General features: G+C 37.6%; 1 protein-coding gene across 1 annotated transcript in view; it reads right to left on the reverse strand.

Annotated features, from left to right (window-relative positions):
* Positions 1 to 21,288, reverse strand: part of KCNH5 (potassium voltage-gated channel subfamily H member 5) — a 331,907-nt gene that overhangs the window by 293,288 nt on the left and 17,331 nt on the right. Inside the window, exon 2 of the mRNA XM_081509807.1 lies at positions 10,217 to 10,340. Coding sequence (XP_081365933.1) covers positions 10,217 to 10,340 — 124 coding nt within the window. The remainder of the gene's footprint in view (positions 1 to 10,216; positions 10,341 to 21,288) is intronic.

Here is a 21,288-nt window from a genome sequence, read left to right on the forward strand (position 1 = left end):
AGATTAAAGCCCACCAAAGAAATGTAAAGTGATCATGGTAGACGTGAAATTCAAATTAAACATAAAAGAAGTTATTTCTTCTCAAAGAATGGTGGGATGTCAACACTGCTATACTTCAGAGACTTGAAATATGCGGCCAGAGGAACCTAGTGAGGACAAACCTATTAACAAAAATCAGGAAAAGGATTGTTGTAAAAAAGACCAATGTTTCCCAGAGGACCTAATACCATTAAAAAAAAAAAAAAAAACTTCACAATAAAGGAGTACTAGGAAGTAATTCACAGTACTGAAAGTAAAAGGATAAAGGTGAAGAGGATTCAAACTTAAAAGAAGTATACTGTTTGCTAAGAGGTAGAAAAAATGCTCTCTTCATATCATAAAATATATTACAAGAATGCAAGAATTGTTCAAATGACTCATGATAGGTTTTTGCAAAGAAATGAAACACTTTAATCTCAATGTTTCTAATGTTATAGATCACTAAATAATATACTAAATAAATATTAATGTTACTATTATTTTCATTTCCCTGCACTTAAAACCAACAGAAAGAGGTTTTTTTTTAATGCTTTGACAAACATTGTTAAAGGTCACGGAACAATCATACTTTGTCATTGAGTATTAAGATCACACTACATGCTTTCAGCTTGTATGGTCTTTTTTCACATTCCCATACTACCATGAAATGTGAAGATTTAGTATTACATGCATTACTGAATTGGCATTCTCGTTACTTATGAGGATTTTTTTGAAATCCGTACAAGGAGACCTAACGGAAGGAAAATAAAGAAGAGAAATTGAAGGAGACATACGCTATTACTATGGCTAGAGGAACATAAAAACAGAGATCAAAGAGTAAACTTTGACATCTCACAAACATTTCCTGACATTTGAAATTATCAATTTTTTTTAAGAGAACTTCACCAAAAGTCTGCAAATTTACAAAACAGAACTCAGTCAAAGGACTATAAGACTCTAAAACTATTCTTGATGCTTTTGCAATCATAAGCTGTGCATCTGGTTTCAAATACCTAGTTCTACTAGTTGCTATGATTGTCCAGGTCATTTGTTCCACCAGGAAAAATATGTGTGACTTGACTAAGTTTTCAAAGCCTCAAGTATATCTTAGTCATTGCTTTTCTTAGAATTTTCAAGAAATTAACTTATTAGTCAGCAGTAAATCCAAGTCTGGTGGGGCCTGAAGCTTATACAGTTTTACAGGCCCTCTTTAAGGAGCAGAATACTAAATTTATAAAACGAAATTAAGTACAGAGCCTTGAAAGCCATGCATTCACGGAAAGGCATAAAGGTTAAGGTTTTTTTATCGTCATAGGAAATCTGCTCCTCAATATCTCAATCTAGAAAGTTTACAACATGAAAAGCATAATTTGTTAGCAAGAATCAGCAAAACTAGCAGGATTCAACAATGATACCATATCACAACTAAAAATTACAGAGTAACAACCCATCTTAGGGTAACACCAACCTGAGCAACTAAAATTCTAGAAACTAAGTACTGATAGATGAAACTCAAAGTGTTAGTAGCTCAGTTGTGTCTGACTTTTTGTGACTCCCATAGACTGTAGCCCACCAGGCTCCTCTGTCCATGGAATTCTCCAGGCAAGAATACTGGAGTGGGTAGCCATTCCCTTCTCCAGGGGATCTTCTGGACCCAGGGATAAAATCCTGCATTGCAGGCAGGTTCTTTACTGTCTGAGCCACCAGGGAAGCCCACTGATAGATGTGGTCAACAAAATGTTCTCCAATCTGTATCCTGCATTTTCAATTACTTTTATTTTTTTATTAAAAAGGAATAGCTAACTGTCATTATAATAGTAAAATAAGCAAGAAAATCTTAGAATAGGATGACAGGTTCTAACTCCATCATCTTAGAGACAGACTAGCACATGACGCTTCAGAGGGCATTGAAAAGCCACTATTCCTGTCAAAGCCTGACTTACCATCATGTGAGTTTTATGAAAATCTCCTGAGGGCATCACAATTAAATTAGAATTCCTCAGTTAAAGTGAACAAAGTCACCCACCTTGCCTCCACCAAAACAACACACTAGTTTAATACTGCTAATATTTTTTACAGACAGGTAAACTTTTTATTGACTGGTATTTTTAATCTAAAGACTCTACTAAAGATAAAACATTAAAACACACAAAAACAAAAAGTATGATATGAGCAATTAAACTACTAAATGTTTGTGGTCTTTAAGAAAAGAGAAAGCATTTACTTCTATTACTAAATGTCAGAGTCTATGTATGGTTCAATAAATCAAAACACAATATTCACAATCGGCCAACAAAAAAACATGAAAAAGAAATCATCTAAAATATAACAAGGAACTAGAATAACATTGGTGAAAAATTAACTCTAATAGGATTAAAGATAAATTACAACTCAAATTAAAAAAATAGAAACTATCTTGGAAACTGATGTAACAGTAACACCTAAGAAGAAATACAACACAAGTTTGATTCAGCTAAAATTCTAAAGAGAAGTTGAAAACAAGCAGTTTCTCAAATAAACCCTGAAAATTCTATAACCCATTCCTCTTTAGCTCTCCCAATGCTAAAACAGCCTGTTCTAAGAAAAACAGGGGCATTTTAAGAAAAAAAATCCCAGATTATTATACTGTGGATAATTTCTCAAAAATAATATTTTATATCATATTATTTCACTCATATTTTTATTTTAAGCTTGTTAAACTATGTATTTCCAGTGACAGAACACGTATTTGAAGCAGTAAAATACGGCAGTTAAATAGTAAAAGGTATTTCAAAACAACCCAAAAGAATGTCTGAAATGTATTATCCATTCTTCCAAGGCAAATGTTCTGGAAATTAATTCAAATTTTGTAAGTATTTCCACCCAGCACTGTCCAAACCAAAATGACTAAACCAGTGTTTCTGCATATACTACGGGTACTATGGATATGGCACATTTGCTTACTTGCTCAGCTTTCCTTATGTGTAAATGCTGAATTTCTTTACCGAGGTTTCCTGCAACCTGACTCCAGATGGCTGAAGCTCAATGCAGTCTTTGAATGGTTAATGATATTTGAATGGAAACAAGATTTAGAAATTATAACCATCAGACTTTAGAAACCACATATCTATAAAATAATTTTATACAGCTTTTACGTATCTTATTGACTATCCTCCAGGAATATATAATGGGAATACTAAAAAAGTATAGAACTTCAAATTACTCTGTTGGATCACCAAACTCCCCTTCAGTAATGATAAATGACTTCCACAACTACACTGTTGTCTTATTGGACAGAAAATAAAATTAGATGCACAGAAGCAATCTATCCCTGCTATAATACAGAGCAGCCATGATATAACAGAGGACCTGCACTAGAGGACCACTTATAAACTGTATAATCCACGGCCAAGTCATTTCACTTCTCTGACTCTTAGTTCTTTCATCCGTGAAAAGTGAAAATGTTAATTGCTCAGTCATGTCCAACTTTTTGCAACCCCATGGACTGTAGCCTACCAGACTCCTCTGTCCATGGAATTTGCCAGGCAAGAACAGTGGAGTGGGTAGCCATTCCCTTCTCCAGGAGATCTTCCCTATCCAGGAATCAAACTGGGGTCTTCTTCCCTGCAAGCAGATTTTTTACCTTCTGAACCACCAGGGATGATAATGTTACTATATAACTCAGACAGTGAGAATTAAGAAGGATAATGTACATGAAGTTATAACTTATAATGTACTATACAATCACTGAATTATTACTGGAATGCTTCTCATGGGTGGGGTTAGAAGAAGGCCCTTCCAGCCCCAACCCTACTCCCTTGATCCTTTACAATTTGAGGGCAAGAGTTAGTTCATTCCTGCTACTGGGCAGAGTCACTGTGTCTGAAAGAGAAACACACATCATTTTGTGTGTCTTCTTTCTTTGTGAGCCCATGACATTGAGGTATACATTCACCCACAGCCTGCTGCTGGATACTCTGGCCACTTATCTTGCCACACAACTAACTTGTAGGAAGATCTGATCTTGGGAGTAAGAGAGATTTCCTGATGGCTAGCTTGGGCCATATCCACCTTGTCTGAGCATTTGGCAGTGTATCTTTCATGTACATCCTACCCCGGAAACTTCTAGGGACCAGTGGCTTTGCTTTATATCAAGATTTACTTAATTTTTGGATCCCTTGTTCTGCCATCAAAATCTCACAAATGAGCTTCATTATGATACCAGACAGGAAGGATGGCTACCATGTTGACAGACTTCCATGGAAGAAAGGAAACAGCACACTGAGAAAATATATAAGCTAATCATAAACACTGCCTATCTATCTTCACCTGCTAATGGTCAACAATGTGAACTTACTGTACAGCTCAGGGAACTCTCCTCGGTGCTCTGTGGTGACCTAAATGAGAAGGAAATCCACAAAAGAAGGGATATATGTATACATAAGGGCTTCCCCAGTAGCTCAGATGGTAAAGAACCCACTGCAGTGCAGGAGCTGATTCACTTCACTGTGCAGTAGAAACTAACACAGAATTGTAAAGCAACTAAACTCCAATAAAAATTAACTTTAAAATATCTGCTAAGGGTTAACAATGCTCTTGGACTGAGCACATAAATATTCAGTCCCCACAAGAAAAGGATAAAATTACATACAGGCTGTAGTTCACAGCCTAGCAAATGCTTCATCACAGAAACCACACAGATTGACTTAAAAATATGTGGTCTCCACCTCAGACTCAGCGACAAAAGTAAAATCATCATGAAAGTTAATCACAGGATGGGCTGAAATCTATAGTCAAAGGATTAAAAAGAAGCGTAAGAGAGAGTAAGGAGAAGGATTTAGAAATAAATAGCAACAGCTTTCAAAATCTGAAAGAAGTAATTTCATAATAAATCAAAGCATTACATACTTTCTACAATGGATCATAAAAGGTTTCACAGCCCATTAATTTATATGAGGTTAAAAGGATTTAGATCGAGTCATAAGAGGTAAATCTATGACATGTAATTAAGGGAAACTAGGACTAGAATCAGACATCTCTAACGTTTGGAGTGTGACATGATCACTGAGGCACTCTGCCCTCCAGAACTTTTCTCATTGTAAAGGAGAGCCCTCAGCCCAATGGAAAGGGACTGACTGACATCCATCATGTGGAATGTTCTCTTGTTGACTGAGATAACCCTGTGTTAATAAAACTACTTGTGAAAACAAAGTGTCATTTAACAGCTCTGCTTTATTGTCTAATCTGATAGCTTGGTTAAGGATTATTAATGGGCCTTCCATGGGAAAAAAAAAAAATTGTATTCGAATGCATCTGTCTACTCCTATCCTCCCTACCTATATGATTGGTCTTCCCACCCTTCTATCTTAAACGGTAAAAACAAATAAAAATAATTTTTTAAAAAGCAGAACAGGCTTTTCAAAGGCTCAGATTAATTAAAAGTAGAACGCTAAAGTGGTTTTTACCTGAACTATGACAGTATGTGTCTAATGTCAGGGCTTTATAAGGGTCCTGAGATAAGATCAGACATTTTTAAATGCCATTCCCCCAAAACCTACAATCCCTTTCTAACACACAATGTGTTCTATGTCCTTCAGGATAGAGCAACAGCCCGAAAGCTTGGAAATGCAATTATTAAATAATAAAATGAACATTTGAAATTACTAGGAATCTAGAAATTTCATAAAAAATCGTTTTTGAAATTTTAGCTGAAATAAAAACGAAAGTACATGGCACACATCTGATTTTTTTGATAGAAATTTAGCTGCTACTATAAAGTACAAGGACGTGAAAGTGAAGTCACTCAGTCGTGTCTGACTCTTTGCGACCCCATGGACTATAGCCTACGAGGTTCCTCCATCCATGGAATTTTCCAGGCAAGGATACTGGAGTGGATTCCCACTTCCTTCTCCAGGACATCTTCCCAACCCAGGGATTGAACCCAGGTCTCCCACATTGTAGGCAGACGCTTTACTGTCTGAGCCACCAGGGAAGGATATAACCCTCCCTCATGGCAAATGAGAGTGGAAACAGAGGGCCGTTCTGGACAGCAGTCTGACAGCAGTTAATTTACAATTTCTGCATATATTCTACTGTATAGCAATCTAATTTCTGGGCATAGTGACAGACACTGCTCACATGGGGCCACAAGAAGATGGCTATAAGGATGTTTACCTCCAAGTTGTTGGAGTAGCAAAGTGGCAGAAGTTGGAATTCAAGACTAGTAAAGTGGATAACAAAAATGAAGGCTATGAGAACACTATAAAATGGTCAGACATGATGAAACAGATTATAATATAGCAACCAAAAAAAAAAATCTCAAGAACATAATGGTGAATGAAAAGAGCAAGAAACTGTATATTTTACTGTATGGTATAAATTAGGCAGGCCTTAAAAACAAATGCACATAAAGCAATATCATTACAAGAATACACATATTTATTTTACAAATGGAATTGTTAGAAAGACATAAAATAAATACACTAAAATGAATAACTATGGAAGATGAAGGAGGATGGAATGAAGGAGAAAAGAAATAAAAGAAGAAGAAATAAAATGAAACAAATAAAATAGAGACTTTGTCCAGAGTAATCACAATGAAAATATTGGAACAAACTGAGGAATATATTTAATTTTTTACTCTATACACCTGGTCTAATGAGAGAAGGATTGGGAAAGACAAATACTCACTGATGTGTAGTTTCTTATTCTGTCTAAAACTTGTCATTATTAAAATCAGTAAAATTCTTTGATTTGTTTACAAGGCTACCCTCACTATGAAATTATTTGTGTCCATATTTAGCTAGAATTCAGTGATTTCAAAACTGTATAATAACATTTAATCTAAACGCTGCTGAGACATAAGGGAGCAGAAATGGTCCATACAAACCTTAGCCTCCCAGAACTTAGAACACACACCTCAATAAGAGTGCTAGGCCAAGAGCCAATATCTACCCAGGAGATAAAAGGCATAAGAAACAACAGTGCTAACAGAGGGAGTCTCTCAAAGAGGGGCCACCATTTTCCATTGTTCCACTTACCAATTTCACGCCTGGAAGTGAAGGCTGAATGTGAGAATGACTTTAATAGAGAGAAAATGAGAATCACTGGAAGAGGATAAGTGAAAGAAGAGGATGTTTGAACAGATAATTTCTTAAAACTCACTAAGCAGCAGAAGGATCTGAGCTGCTGGTTAAAAGTACTGATTCCTGCTCCCACCTACCCACCTGGGGTGATCCTGATTCAATAGGCTTAAGGTGAGGTCTGAGAATCCATGTTTTGCTAAACCTCTCTAGGTAATTTCCATGAATAGTCAGGTTTAGACTCCTCCAAATGAAATCCCTACCCTCCATGAAGATGTAGAATATATATATATTTGCACAGGCATATAATGTTTTGCAGCATAAATGGGTAGGAAAAAAAGAAAGAAAAAAATAGGTAGAAAAAAATCAATCACTGTTTCCCTGGGCAAATCCCTTAACCTATCTCTACCTCAAGTTTTTTCTTCTGAAAAATAATGAATATGGAGCAGAAAATAATTCATATACCCTGCAGTTCTAAAACAACATGATTTTGGTACTTAGTTAAGTGGGAGCATTAAAGAAAAATTAACTCAAGGAAAAACATCCCATCTGGTCTTACTGAAATATTGTGAAAAGTTTTCAGTTCTAAACTGGTTCCTTATATAGAGCTTCCTTTTCTTTTTTATGATCTTTTTTGGTAATATTCTCTTTAAGCTCACAGATATGGAATATTTTAAAAGCATTGTTATAAATAATATAAATGCCAGATTCTGTTTTACATAAGTCAAACAAAATAGCAGTGGTACAACATACCAACACGACAAAAGTATGTGTGACTTATTCAAGATGAAAGAACTTTATCTTGATCTCTTTAAATGTTTAAAACCATGTCCTACCTGGTTGAGGGTTGTTGACTCTATGTTCAAGACAGTTTTAGAAACTCAAAAAGTGCTGATGATATCAGTGGGTCTCTGATATAGGCTGCTCCAATGATCACTTTTCATTTTTGCCTTTTCATACAGTTCTTGGGGTTCTCAAGGCAAGAATACTCAAGTGGTTTGCCATTGCCTTCTCCAGTGGACCACATTTTGTCAGAACTGTCCACCATGACCCATCCATCTTGGGTGCCCTACATGGCATGGTTCATAGTTTCATTGAGTTAGACAAGGCTGTGATCCACATGATCAGTTCTGGTGAGTTTTCTGTGATGGCGGTTTCATTCTGTCTGCCCTCTGATGAATGAGGATAAGAGGCTTGTGGAAGCTTCCTGATGTGAGGTACTGGCTGTGGGTAAACCTGGGTCTTGCTCTGGTGGGCAGGGCCATGCTCAATAAACCTTTAATCCAATTTTCTGCTGATAGGCAGGGTTGTGTTCCCTCCCTGTAGTTTGGCCTAAGGCCAAACTATGGTAGGGGTAATGGCAGTAATGGGCTTCCCCAGTGGCTCAGCTGGTAAAGAATCTGCCTGCAATGCAGAAGACCTAGGTTTGATCCCTGGGTTGGGAAGATCCCCTGCAGAAGAGAAAGGCTACCCACTCCAGTATTCTGGCCTGGAGAATTCCATGGACTGTATAGTCCATGGAGTCACAAAGAGTCGGACACGACTGAACAACTTTCACAATGGTGGTAATGGCAACCTCCTTCAAAAGGACCTATGCCATCAAGCCACAGCTCCCAGGACTGTTGTATTCAGTGCCCCTGACCCTGCAGCATGCCACTGTCAACCCACACCTCCGCCAGAGATTCCTGGACACTCACAGCTATACCTGGTTCAGTCTCTTGTAGGTCCTGGTGAGCACAAGGGTTTGTTTGTGCCCTCCATAAGTCTATTTCTCCAGTCCTGTGGTGTTGGGGAAGACTCTTTAGAGTGCCTTGGACTGCAAGGAGATCAAACCAGTCAGTCCTAAAAGAAATCAACCTTGAATATTCTTTGGAAGGACTGATGCTGTAGCTCCAATACATTAGCCATCTGATGCAAAGAGCTGACTCATTAGAAAAGACCCTGATGCTGGGAAAGATTGAAGGCAGGAGGAGAAGGGGACAACAGAGGAAGAGATGGTTCAATGGCATCACCGACTCAATGGACATGAGTTTGGGCAAGCTCCAGGAGATGGTGAAGGACAGGGAATCCTGGCATGCTGCAGTCCATGGGGTCACAGAGTCGGACATGACTGAGCAACTGAACAACAACATTGATCACTTGGCACCTAGAATAGTTCATGGCCCATAGAGGGTGATCAAAAAATATTTATTGAATGAATTGATAAATTCACAGCTATGCAAAAATACTTCTCTTAGCAAAAGCTCTCACCAGTGCCTCTTAAACTATATATTTCTACTGACAATTTAATCTCCTTAATATTCTAATATAATTTTTGCCCTATAGGTTTTATGTGAGTCAATAGGTTCTCAATTCCAATCTGGGGGAGAGGGGAATTGGAATTCCAATTCCAACTATCTATCCAGAGGCAGCATCAGATTCTGTAGGTTGAACATTGAGGGTTCTGTCCCACATGACTGCCCTCTCGCTGACTTCAGGCATCAGCAGAAGCCTAGGTGTCGGCTGTGCTTCTGATCCACCTAACTCAGATTGGTTCCCAAGACCCCACCCTTAAACTTCAGCACCAGTTATAAATCAGAGGTTCCCAAGACCTCTCCCTTTGATTTGAATAATTTGCTAGAGCAACTCACAGAGCTCGGAAAAACATTTTACTTACCAGACTTCTGGTTTATCACAAAAGGATATAACTCAAAAAGGGACATGGAACAGATATGCCACTCTCGGCTCTTCTACGTGTTGCCCAAACTGGAAGGTCTCTGAATCTGTCCTTTGAGTTTTTACAGAAGCGTCATTACACGGTCATAACTGATTAAATCATTGCCATTGGTACTGATTCAACCTCCAGCCCCTCTCCAGGAGACTGGGGAAAAATTGCGCTTCTAATCACATGGTTCATTTCTCTGGCAGTGAACCCCATCCTTAGGTTATCTAAGGGCTTTCCAAATGTCACCTTATTAACATATCACAAGAAAAGCCAAGAATTGAGGAGATCTATGCCAGGAACTGGGTGGAAGACCAAATATGTATTTCTTATCACAAATCATGATATCACAGTGAGTCTAAGTTTAAGTCTTTTAAATCACCTTCAACATTTAGTTAAACTTTAGAAAATATTCCTGAGCTGTTCTTTTACCTACCTGCAAGTACTACTTTTCTGCATGACGTCAGCTCGATGATACCCAGAGAGTTTGCAAAAACCGTCATTACTATAAACTACAGGCCAATCCACAATCTGGGCATTTCCCAGTAAGAAACTCGATTCTAAAGAAGAAAGAAGAAAAGGGAAGTTTTTTAGCTTCATTTAACAATGTACATCTTTCAAGTACTTAAAAACACAAATTCATAAAAATAAACAAATGTAACTGTGGCTTTTATAGCACAAATAACAAAACATATCCTTGAAATTATTATTAGCATAGCAACACCAGCAAGTGAGATCTGCAAAAAGTACGAGATTTGCATATGAACTAAAAACTCCACTGAAAAGAAGCTAGTTTACAATACTCTTGCATTCAAGTAAATACTATGCTATGAAAATACAGTATGGTTAATATTAAATAAATGTTAATGACTATAACAATCACAGCTAAAAACAGTTTAATTTATTAAGACTAAGGCTACATTCACTTCTTCACAAATTGAGAATATTACACTTAAAAGCAGAGGCAACTTTGGATGACTCTTCCAAAAAGTGTATTAATGTAATTTTAACATGATGGGACAAATTCTTTGTACATCAGTTTGATTTACAGAAGAGCTTCCCTGGTGGCTCAGATGGTAAGGAATCTGCCTGCAATGTTAGAGACCAGGGTTTGATCCCTGGGTCAGGAAGATCCCCTGGAGAAGGGAATAGTTACCCACTCTAGTATTCTTCCCTGGAGAATCCCATGGACAGAGGAGCCTGGAGGGCTACAGTCCATGGGGTCGCAAAGAATCAAACATGACTGAATGACTAACATTTCCTTTCGTTTCCTTGATTTATAGAAGTCTAACTTAAAATAAAATTTTTAAAGTCTCTTTTTAAAATAAAATTATTCAAAGACATTATTTTCAACCACATGCTACAAGGAGATCAAACCAGTCAATCCTAAAGGAAATCAGTCCTGACTATTTATTGGAAGGACTGATGCTGAAGCTCTAATACTTTGGTCACCTGATGCGAAGAACTGATTCATTAGAAAAGACCCTGATGCTGGGAAAGACTGAAAGCAAGAGAAAAGGGGACAACAGAGGATGAGATGGTTGGAATGGCATCACTGGACATGAGTTTGAGCAAGCTCCGGAAGTTTGGTGATGGACAGGAAAGGCTGGCATGCTGCATTCCATGGGGTCGCAAAAAGTCAGACACGACTGAACAACTGTATGACTGAGCAACTGAACTGACTGATGTTTTCTGACCTCAAAGTAATTTAATCAGAAACCATCTTTTAATTATCTAGAAAAATCTACAACATTTGGATGTTATCCAATTCATTTCTAAACCACTGGGTCAAAGTAGAATTAAAAGAAATATAGAAGGTATTTTTAACTGGATGATAATAAGTTTGTGGTATACATTTAAAGCAGTTCTTAGGGAGAAATTTCTCACTTTAAAAGTTTATTTTTAATGAAAAGTTTAAAATCAATGATCTAAACTTTTATATGGAAAAAGAACTAGAAAAATAATAGCTTTTAAACCCAGATTAAATAAGAGGAAATAAATAAATCTTGGAATGTTGATCAATGAAACAAAAAGCATTCAAAGAAAAGTGAACTATTAAAGAAAGCATTACTGACCAATACATGTTATGAATGTATTTGTAAAAATCCAGAAGAAAATATTGGCAAATAGAATCTAGCAATATATAAAAAGAAAATAGATCATAACCAAGTGGGGTTTATCTCATGAACATAATTTGATGTATCATTATAAAATCAATCAAGGTAATCCATCAACCAAATAAAAGAAAAAAGCTATATGATTATATTTCAATAGATGCAGTAAAAAGCATTTGACAAAATTCATACTTATTCATGATTAAAATATCTGAGCAAACTATAAATAAAAGGAAACTTCCTCAAACTGATAGAGGAGATCTACTAAAAACTCCATAGCTAACATCATTTTTAAAGCTAAAATATTGAACATGTTTCCCCGAAAATTAGGAAAAAGTCAATGATATTTACTCAACATTTTATTGGATGTCCAACTAATGAAATAAAGAGAAAAGAAAGAAAAAGAAAAATATAAAAGATGCAAGTGTGGAAAAGGTAAATGAAATGTTTTTCTATTTGCAGATGATATGACTGTTTACATAGAGAAACCTAAGGTATAGTCAAAAGAATATCTAAAATTATTAAGTGAATTTAGTAAGGTCATAAAACGCCATATAAAGTCAATATAAAAGTATATTTTATTTCTATTAACTAACATTAAACAATTGGAAAATGAAAGCAATTTTACTTAGAATGATATCAAAAAATATAAAATACTTAGAAATAAATTTAACAAAATACATGCAAGACCTCTAGAGTGAAAACTAAAAAAGGCTGCTCTCAAATGGCTTGAACAAATGGAGAATTATGCCATGTGAAAGAACTGAAAGACTAGATATTTTAAGACTTCAATTCTCTTCAAATTAGTCTGTAGATGTAAACAATTCCAATGAAAATACCAACAGGCTTTCTTGAAGTAACTGACAAAATAATTATGAATGTCAAAATACAAATTACCAAAAATAATCCAAAATAAATTCTGAAAAAGAAGAACCAAGTTAAAGAAATATACAGCTATAGTAATTAATATAGTATGAAATTGGAGTGAGGACAATAGATCGATGAAACAGATCAAAGAGTTCAGAAATAGACACTTACATATATGGTCAACTGATTTTTGGCAGATGCCAAGGCAGTTTCATTAACAAAAACAACTTCAATGAACTGTGCTAAAACAACTGGCTATCCACACAGGCAAAAACTGAACCATGACCCCTACCTCATGCCACACACACAAAAGTAATTTAAAACAGGTCATAGACCCAAATACAAAAGTGAAAACTAAAAAGAAAACATAGGGGGAGATCTTTGCAACTCTAAGGAGACAGAAATTTCTAAGACTCTTTCAGTGGGTGCGTGTGTGTTTGTGTGTTTGTGTGTATGTGTGTGTGTGTGTGTGCACACTCCATCACATCCAACTCTTTGCAACCCCATGGACTGTAGCCCATGAAGCTCCTCTGTCCATGGAATTTTCCAGGTAAGAATACTAAAGCAAGTTGTCATTTCCTACTCTAGGGGATCTTCCCAATCCAGGGATCAAACTTGCATCTCTTGAGTCTCCTTCATTGGCAAGCAGATTCTTTACCACTTGCACCACCTAGGAAGCCCAAGACTCTTATAGTAATCACCATAAAATAAAGTGTTGATAAATAAATTGTTGTTTTAGTGGCTAAGTCATGTCCGACTCTTTTTTGATCCCGTGGACTGTAGCCCACCAGCCTCTTCTGTCCATGGGATTTCCCAAGCAAGCATACTGGAGTGGGCTACCATTTTCTTCTCCAGGGTGTCTCCCCAACCCAGGGGTCAGACCAACATCTACATTGCAGGCAGATTCTGTTGAGCCACCAGGATAAATAAATTAGACATTATCAAAATTAAAATCAACTGCTCATTCAAAGATAGTCAAGAAAATGAAAAGGAAATCCACAGATTGAGAGAAAATATTCACATGTTGATACCCAAGAAGAAATTCTATCCAAAACAGGTCCCAAAAATCCTACCAGAGGGCAAATGACCCAACTGACAAAATGGGCAAATGACTTGAACAGATATTTCACAGGAGAAGATAGATATACAATGGCCAGTAAGCACAAGAATAAGATGTTCACCATCATCACGCATTAGGGGAATACAAACTAAAAACACAATGATATATCTCTGCTCAACCACTAGAGTGGTTATAAAGGCTAATGATACAAAATGTTGACAAAAATGTGGAATAACTGAAATTCTTTATAAAATGCCAATAAGAATATAAAATGGTATGATCACTTTGGAAAACAGTTTCAAGTAAAGTTAAATATTCAACCCAGAAATTTCACTACTAAGTATCTACTCAAGTGAAATGAAAATATATTTTAACAAAAAGACTTGTTGAAAATTGTTCACATCAGATTTATTCATAGTAGCCAAAAATCAAAAACAATGCAAATGTCCATCAACAAAAGAATGGATTAAAAATTGTGGTATATTCCTACAAGACGCTACCCAGATGTACAATGGAACGAATTACTGATAGATTGCACCAATACAAATTAATCTGAAAAATATTATGTGGAGCTAGTGGTAAAGAACCCGCCTGCCAATGCAGGAGACATAAGAAACATGGATTTGATCCCTGGGTCAGGAAGATCCCCTAGAGGAGAACATGGCAAGCCACTCCAGTATTCTTGCCTGGAGGATCCCACGGACAGAGGAACCTGGCGGGCTATGGTCCATGGGGTCGCAAAGAGTCGGATATGACTCACCAACTGCACAACAACAACGGTGCAATTATGTAAGCCAGAAATCTGGGAGCCATCTTTCAACATCCTTCTGATTACTCTTATATCTAATGTATTCAGTTCAGCTCAGTTGCTGAGTCGTGTCCGACTATTTGCAACCCCATGAATTGCAGCATGCCAGGCCTCCCTGTCCATCATCAACTCCCAGAGCTTGCTCAAACTCATGTCCATCGAATCAGTGATGCAATTCAACCATCTCATCCTCTGTCGTCCCCTTCTCCTCCTGCCCTCAATCTTTCCCAGCATCAGGGTCTTTTCCAATGAATCAGTTCTTGGCATCAGGTGGCCAAAGTATTGGAGTTTCAGCTTCAACATCAGTCCTTCCAATGAACACCCAGGATTGATCTCCTTTGGATGGACTGGTTGGATCTCCTTGCAGTCCAAGGGACTCTCAAGAGTCTTCTCCAACACCACAATTCAAAAGCATCAATTCTTCGGCACTCAGCTTTCTTCACAATCCAACTCTCACATCCATACATGACTACTGGAAAAACCATAGCCTTGACTAGACAGACCTTTGTTGGCAAAGTAATACCTCTGCTTTTTAATATGCTATCTAGGTTGGCCATAACCTTCCTTTCAAGGAGTAAGTGTCTTTTAATTTCATGGCTGCAGTCACCATCTGCAGTGATTTTGGAGCCCCCCAAAAATAAAGCCTGACACTGTTTCCACTGTCTCCCCATCTATTTCCCATGAAGTGATGGGACCAGATGCCATGATCTTAGCCTTCTGAATGTTGAGCCTTAAGCCAACTTTTTCACTCTCCTCTTTCACTTTCATCAAGAGGCTCTTCAGTTCCTCCTCACTTTCTGCCATAAGGGTGGTTTCATCTGCATATCTGAGGTTATTGATATTTCTCCCGGCAATCTTGATTCCAGCCTGTGTTTCTTCCAGTCCAGCGTTTCTGATGATATACTCTGCATGTAAGTTAAATAAGCATGGTGGCAATATACAGCCTTGACATACTCCTTTTCCTATTTGGAACCAGTCTGTTGTTTCATGTCCAGTTCTAACTGTTGCTTCCTGACCTGCATACAGGTTTCTCAAGAGACTGCTCAGATGGTCTGGTATTCCCATTTCTTTCAGAATTTTCCAGTTTATCGTAATCACACAGTCAAAGGCTTTGGCATAGTCAATAAAGCAGAAATGTTTTTCTGGAACTCTCTTGCTTTTTCGATGATCCAGTGGATGTTGGCAATTTGATCTCTGATTACTCTGCCTTTTCTAAAGCCAACTTGAACATTTGGCACTTCATGGTTCACTGAAGCCTGGCTTGGAGAATTTTGAGCATTACTTTACTAGCGTGTGAAATGACTGCAATTGTGCGGTAGTTTGAGCATTCTAATGTATTACCAAACCTTATTAATTCTATCTCCTAAAACCCTTTCAAATCTCGCCATTTCTCTAGATCCTCATCATCATCTTCCAATTCCAAGCTTCCATCATCTCTCCCCTAGAGCATGCCAAGATCTATCTAATCGGTTTACTCAGACCCTCTCAATGAAGGAATCACTGAGGACTCTTTCAATGGATTATCCACACTGAAGCCAAGCAGGTCTTTTCAAAATTCAAACCAGATCACGTCCCCTTGCTGCTGTAACATCCATCAGTAACTTATCAGAACCCTTCAACGTATCCATGGTCTATAATGACCTCAAAGTCTGTCACGCCTCAGCTCTCAGCGTTCTGCCCCTTGCCCTGAACATGATAGCCACAGTGACTTTCCCTTTCTCTTGTAAGCTTCATCCTCTTCCATCAGAGCAGGCCTTTTAGCTTGACATTCTCGCTATCTAAACATCATTCATTTCCCTCTGTATCTAGTTGACATCTACATTTATTTAGACCTTAACTCAATTGTCATGACCCTAGTAAACCTTTCCCTGATCTTTGGACCAGGTCATCCCTAATAATTTTAGACACAATGTACCTCTCCATCACAGCCCTTATCAAGGTTGCAAGTTTATACCTATCTGTGTTATGACATGATTAACACATATCTGCCTGTTGAGCTGTATGTTCCTATTTGACCCTCCAGTACCTAACACAGTGCCTGGCATATAATATATGCTTGCTAACTGAGTGACTATGTCAATGTTGTTGTTGTTGTTGTTTTAGTTGCTAGGTTGTGTATAACGTTTTTGCAACCCTGTGGACTGTAACCCGCCAGGTTCCTCTGTCCATGGGATTTCCCAGGCAAGAATACTGGAGTGGGTTGCCATTTCCTTCTTCAGGGGAACTTCCTGACCCAGGGATTGAGCCTGCATCTCCTGCACTGCAGGCAAATTCTTTACCACTGCTCCACCTGGGAAGCCCTGACTACATCAATAAACAGATACATTCATAGATTCTTACAGAGATCTCTTTATATAATTAATATCATTAAATTTAGTGTGAAGTACCTCCCTAAATACCTCATGTATGCTTTCATCTATGGTAATTTTTATCTTATCATATGGATGATATAGTCCTCAGAATTATAAATTTTATGCCTACTGTGCATACAAAGTCCCAATACAGTAATTACTTTTTTGATGAGAGGAATAGCCCAGTATCCCAGGAAAGGGAATTCCACAGTTCTAAAACAGAAGGACCTTAAAATATTAAAGGGCCTTCTTTCCCTAAAAACTATCCAAATCAGTGTTCTTCAATTTTGTTTAATTAAAGCTCATAGTAAGAATTCTACGTAGCAACTCAGTGTGTTTACACACATGCACACATGTACACACAACTGAAAATATTTATCAGATAATGCTCTTACTATACAAGATGTACTCCATTTCTGTTCTATTTCAATCTTTTAATGTGCCAATCAAGACCCATTAAATCGATCTATGCCCTGTGAAGGGTCATATCTCATGGTTTTAACAACCTGCTTCAAACTGTCCCCAAAGGCCTTGCACGTCTGCCTCTCTCATAAATAGACTTGTTTTCAAGATATTTTTTAAGATTTAGATCAGAAGTTCTTACTGTCCCTAGTTAAGTCTGTTATTAAAAATATTAGCCTGCCCCAACATACCACTTTCAATAGTTCCACATGGGAAAATGAAGACTCCAGCTCAGCAGGGCCCAGCTATCATGATCCATTTGCTGTTGATATGTTACTTCACTTATATCCTAGTATTACTGTGTAATAACAAAATTAGTAACAAAAGCAGCCAGGAGCAGAGCCCTTGCTCTGTGCCAGGTCTTGGACCATATGTCACATGTACAACTCCTTCCAGCAATGAGTGAGAGACTCACTAAGCCCCAGTGCCCCAGGAGGTCAGAAGCAGGAAGCACAAAGCTCCTTAAATTCCAATTCTTGACTGAGATATTTGCAAATTCAAATCTTTTCTATGGGAAATATGACTAGGAATGAAAGATAAGTCTTAAAACAATCCACACCAAGGAAGACTAATTCTTATATTAGCTTGAAGGCAGAGTGGTTTGGGAAAAAGAATACAGAAGTTGGAATCAAAAGCAAGCTGTTTCACTCTGTTTAACAGGCTTTAGGTTCACCTACCTCACTAGAACTGACTCAAATACATTTCTTTTTATGGATGAGTAATATTCCACTCTACATATATGTACCATGTACCACAACTTCTTAAAATATCATATATTGATGCACATTTATGGAATCTAGAAAAATGGTACTGATGAACCTATTTGCAGGGCAAGAATAGAGATGCAGACATAGAGAACAGACTTCGGACACCATAGGGGAAGGAGAGGGTGGAATGAATCAAGAGAGTAGCACTGAAAAATATACATTATCATATGTAAAATGATAGCTAATGGAAAGCTGATGTATAACACAGGGAGCTCAAAGCAGTACTCTGTGATTACCTAGAGGGGTGGAATGGGGTATGGGGGGCTTCAAAAGGGAGAAGACATATATATACTTATGGCTGATTCACGTTGTTATATGGCAGAAGCCAACACAATATTGTAAAGTAATTATCCTCCAATTAAAAATAAATCTTTTTAAACAGTGAGTTGTTGAAATATTGCCTGACTTCAATCTTATTTTTAAAATAAATATACTTAATTTTAACTAATAATATAGAATATGGACAATCCAGATATTTGCTAGGTACATACTAAAATATTTGCTTGTACTAGAGTTTAAAGTTTAAAAAAAATAGTCCAAGGAATATGCTCTCTATTCATCATTATGCTTGGAGTTTGATTCCATTAATTTAGACCAACAAAGGGCAAAGTAACTAGACTGTGTGCTCACCAGCCCTTACCTCAAGGTCTTAATGATTACGTGTTAGCAATATGTGCTCTGGGTTTAGGAAGGCAAACATAAGAACTGCTCCGACCATTTCCGAATATTTTATAAAGCCGAACTGAGAATTGACTATGCCAAAGCCTTTGACTGTATGGATCACAATAAACCGTGGAAAATTCTTCAAGAGATGAGAATACCAGACCACCTGACCTGCCTCTTAAGAAACCTGTATGCAGGTCAGGAAGCAACAGTTAGAACTGGACATGGAACAACAGACTGGTTCCAAATAGGAAAAGGAGTACGTCAAGGCTGTATATTGTCACCCTGCTTATTTAACTTATATGCAGAGTACATCATGAGAAACACTGGGCTGGAGGCAGCACAAGCTGGAATCAAGATTGCTGGGAGAAGTATCAATGACCTCAGATATGCAGATGACACCACCCTTATGGCAGAAAGTGAGGAGGAACTGAAGAGCCTCTTGATGAAAGTGAAAGAGGAGAGTGAAAAAGTTGGCTTTTAAGCCAACATTCAGAAAACTAAGATCATGGCATCTGGTCCCATCACTTCGTGGCAACAGATGGGGAAACAGTGGGAGCAGTGGCTGACTTTATTTTTTGGGGCTCCAAAATCACTGCAGATGGTGACTGCAGCCATGAAATTAGAAGACGCTTACTCCTTGGAAGGAAAATTGTGACCAACCTAGACAGCATATAAAAAAGCAGAGGTATTACTTTGTCAACAAAAGTCCATCTAGTCAAGGCTATGGTTTTTCCAGTAGTCATGTATGGATGTGAGAGTTGGACTGTAAAGAAAGCTGAGTGCTGAAGGATTGATGCTTTTGAACTATGGTGTTGGAGAAGATGCTTGAGAGTCCCTTGGACTGCAAGGAGATCCAACCAGTCCATCCTAAAGGAGTTCAGTCCTGGGTGTTCATTGGAAGGACTGATGTTGAAGCTGAAACTCCAATACTTTGGCCACCTGATGTGAAGAGCTGACTCATTTGAAAAGACCCTGATCCTGGGAAAGATTAAGGGCAGGAGGAGAAGGGGATGACAGAGGATGAGATGGTTGGGTGGCATCACCAACTCAATGGACATGGGTTTGGGTAGACTCTGGGGGTTGGTGATGGACAGGGAGGCCTGGCGTGCTGCGATTCATGGGGTGACAAAGAGTTGGACACGACTGAGCAACTGAACTGAACTGAGAAAACTAACCACAGTGCTAGGTCCTTCATGTAACAAGTCATCAAGTAGTAAATTTTCATTACAAATTATCACCAAACTACTCAAACCTCTGTCGTGACCTAAATAGGAAGGAAAAGAGGATGTGTGCATACATATAGCTGATTCACTTTGCTGTGCAGCAGAAACTAACACAACATTGTAAAGCAACTATACTCCAACAAAAAAAAATTGTTTTTTTAATTATCACTAGAAGCCCTTTCCACAAATTTTCTGCCAACACTTGGATTGTCTCAATACAACCAAGGGAGCTACTGTGAAAAACCTGGGGAATTTTAGTTAGGTTATTTGTTTCCTCATAACAATATCTACCACTCTTGAGTAGTTTATGGAGATTAGATTAATGTGAGCAAAATCTTTATAAACTAACCATTGGAGTAAAAATTGCCTGTAAACTATAAAGTATTATTGTTTATTGTGTACAAGATTCTTTTACAACTGTATTATATACGCAGAGAGAGCTTTCTGTGTGTAAGCGCTCTCTGTGTGTGTATAAACAAATACCCTAGGAAAAATAAAAATTTAAATGTTGACCCTGCAAACCAAAACCTATAAAATTATACTAAGAGCTAAACTACAAAATAAAATATTAGGAGAAAGTGGGAAAGAAAGATAAAGAGAGACAGACTCTTCTTTATGTTAAAGGCTAAATTAAATGGAAATTACTAAGTATTAAATAAATAGTTCAGGAGCTTCTTTTGGAAACTTGTCTGTTTGTTGGAACTCAGTATGTATATATGAAATATTCACACAACTGCTCCATTTCCCTATAGTCATGAAAATTATTACTGCAGTAAATGTGAAATCTGGTATTATTAACAAATATTAAGAACAGGATAGCAGGGTAATTAAAATTGCTTCCAGAAAGTTTTAATTCCCTCTGGCTTTAAAACATGGCAGGGAAAAGCAATCTGGTTACTGAAGGATAACGTCCTTTGCAAAGGAGATAGTTGCAAATCTCGAAAGCGAGACCACCTCAGAAGTTTTGAAAACACAAAGCCATTAAAGAAATTGCCCATAATTCTGAGCAAACATCTACATCCTGATTATTATGGAATGAATGTATGCGTTCTCCCAAAACTGATACGTTGAAACCCTACTCCTCGTGTGATGGTATTAGGAGGTGGGACTTTGGGGGTTTGATTAGGGTTCAATGAGGTCATGAGGATGGAGCCCTTCATGACTGGGATTAGGACACTTATAGTAATGAC

This window comes from Giraffa tippelskirchi, chromosome 7 (assembly GCF_054371585.1).
Source record: "Giraffa tippelskirchi isolate mGirTip1 chromosome 7, T2T-mGirTip1v1.2.pri, whole genome shotgun sequence".
NCBI classification, from domain to species: domain Eukaryota; kingdom Metazoa; phylum Chordata; class Mammalia; order Artiodactyla; family Giraffidae; genus Giraffa; species Giraffa tippelskirchi.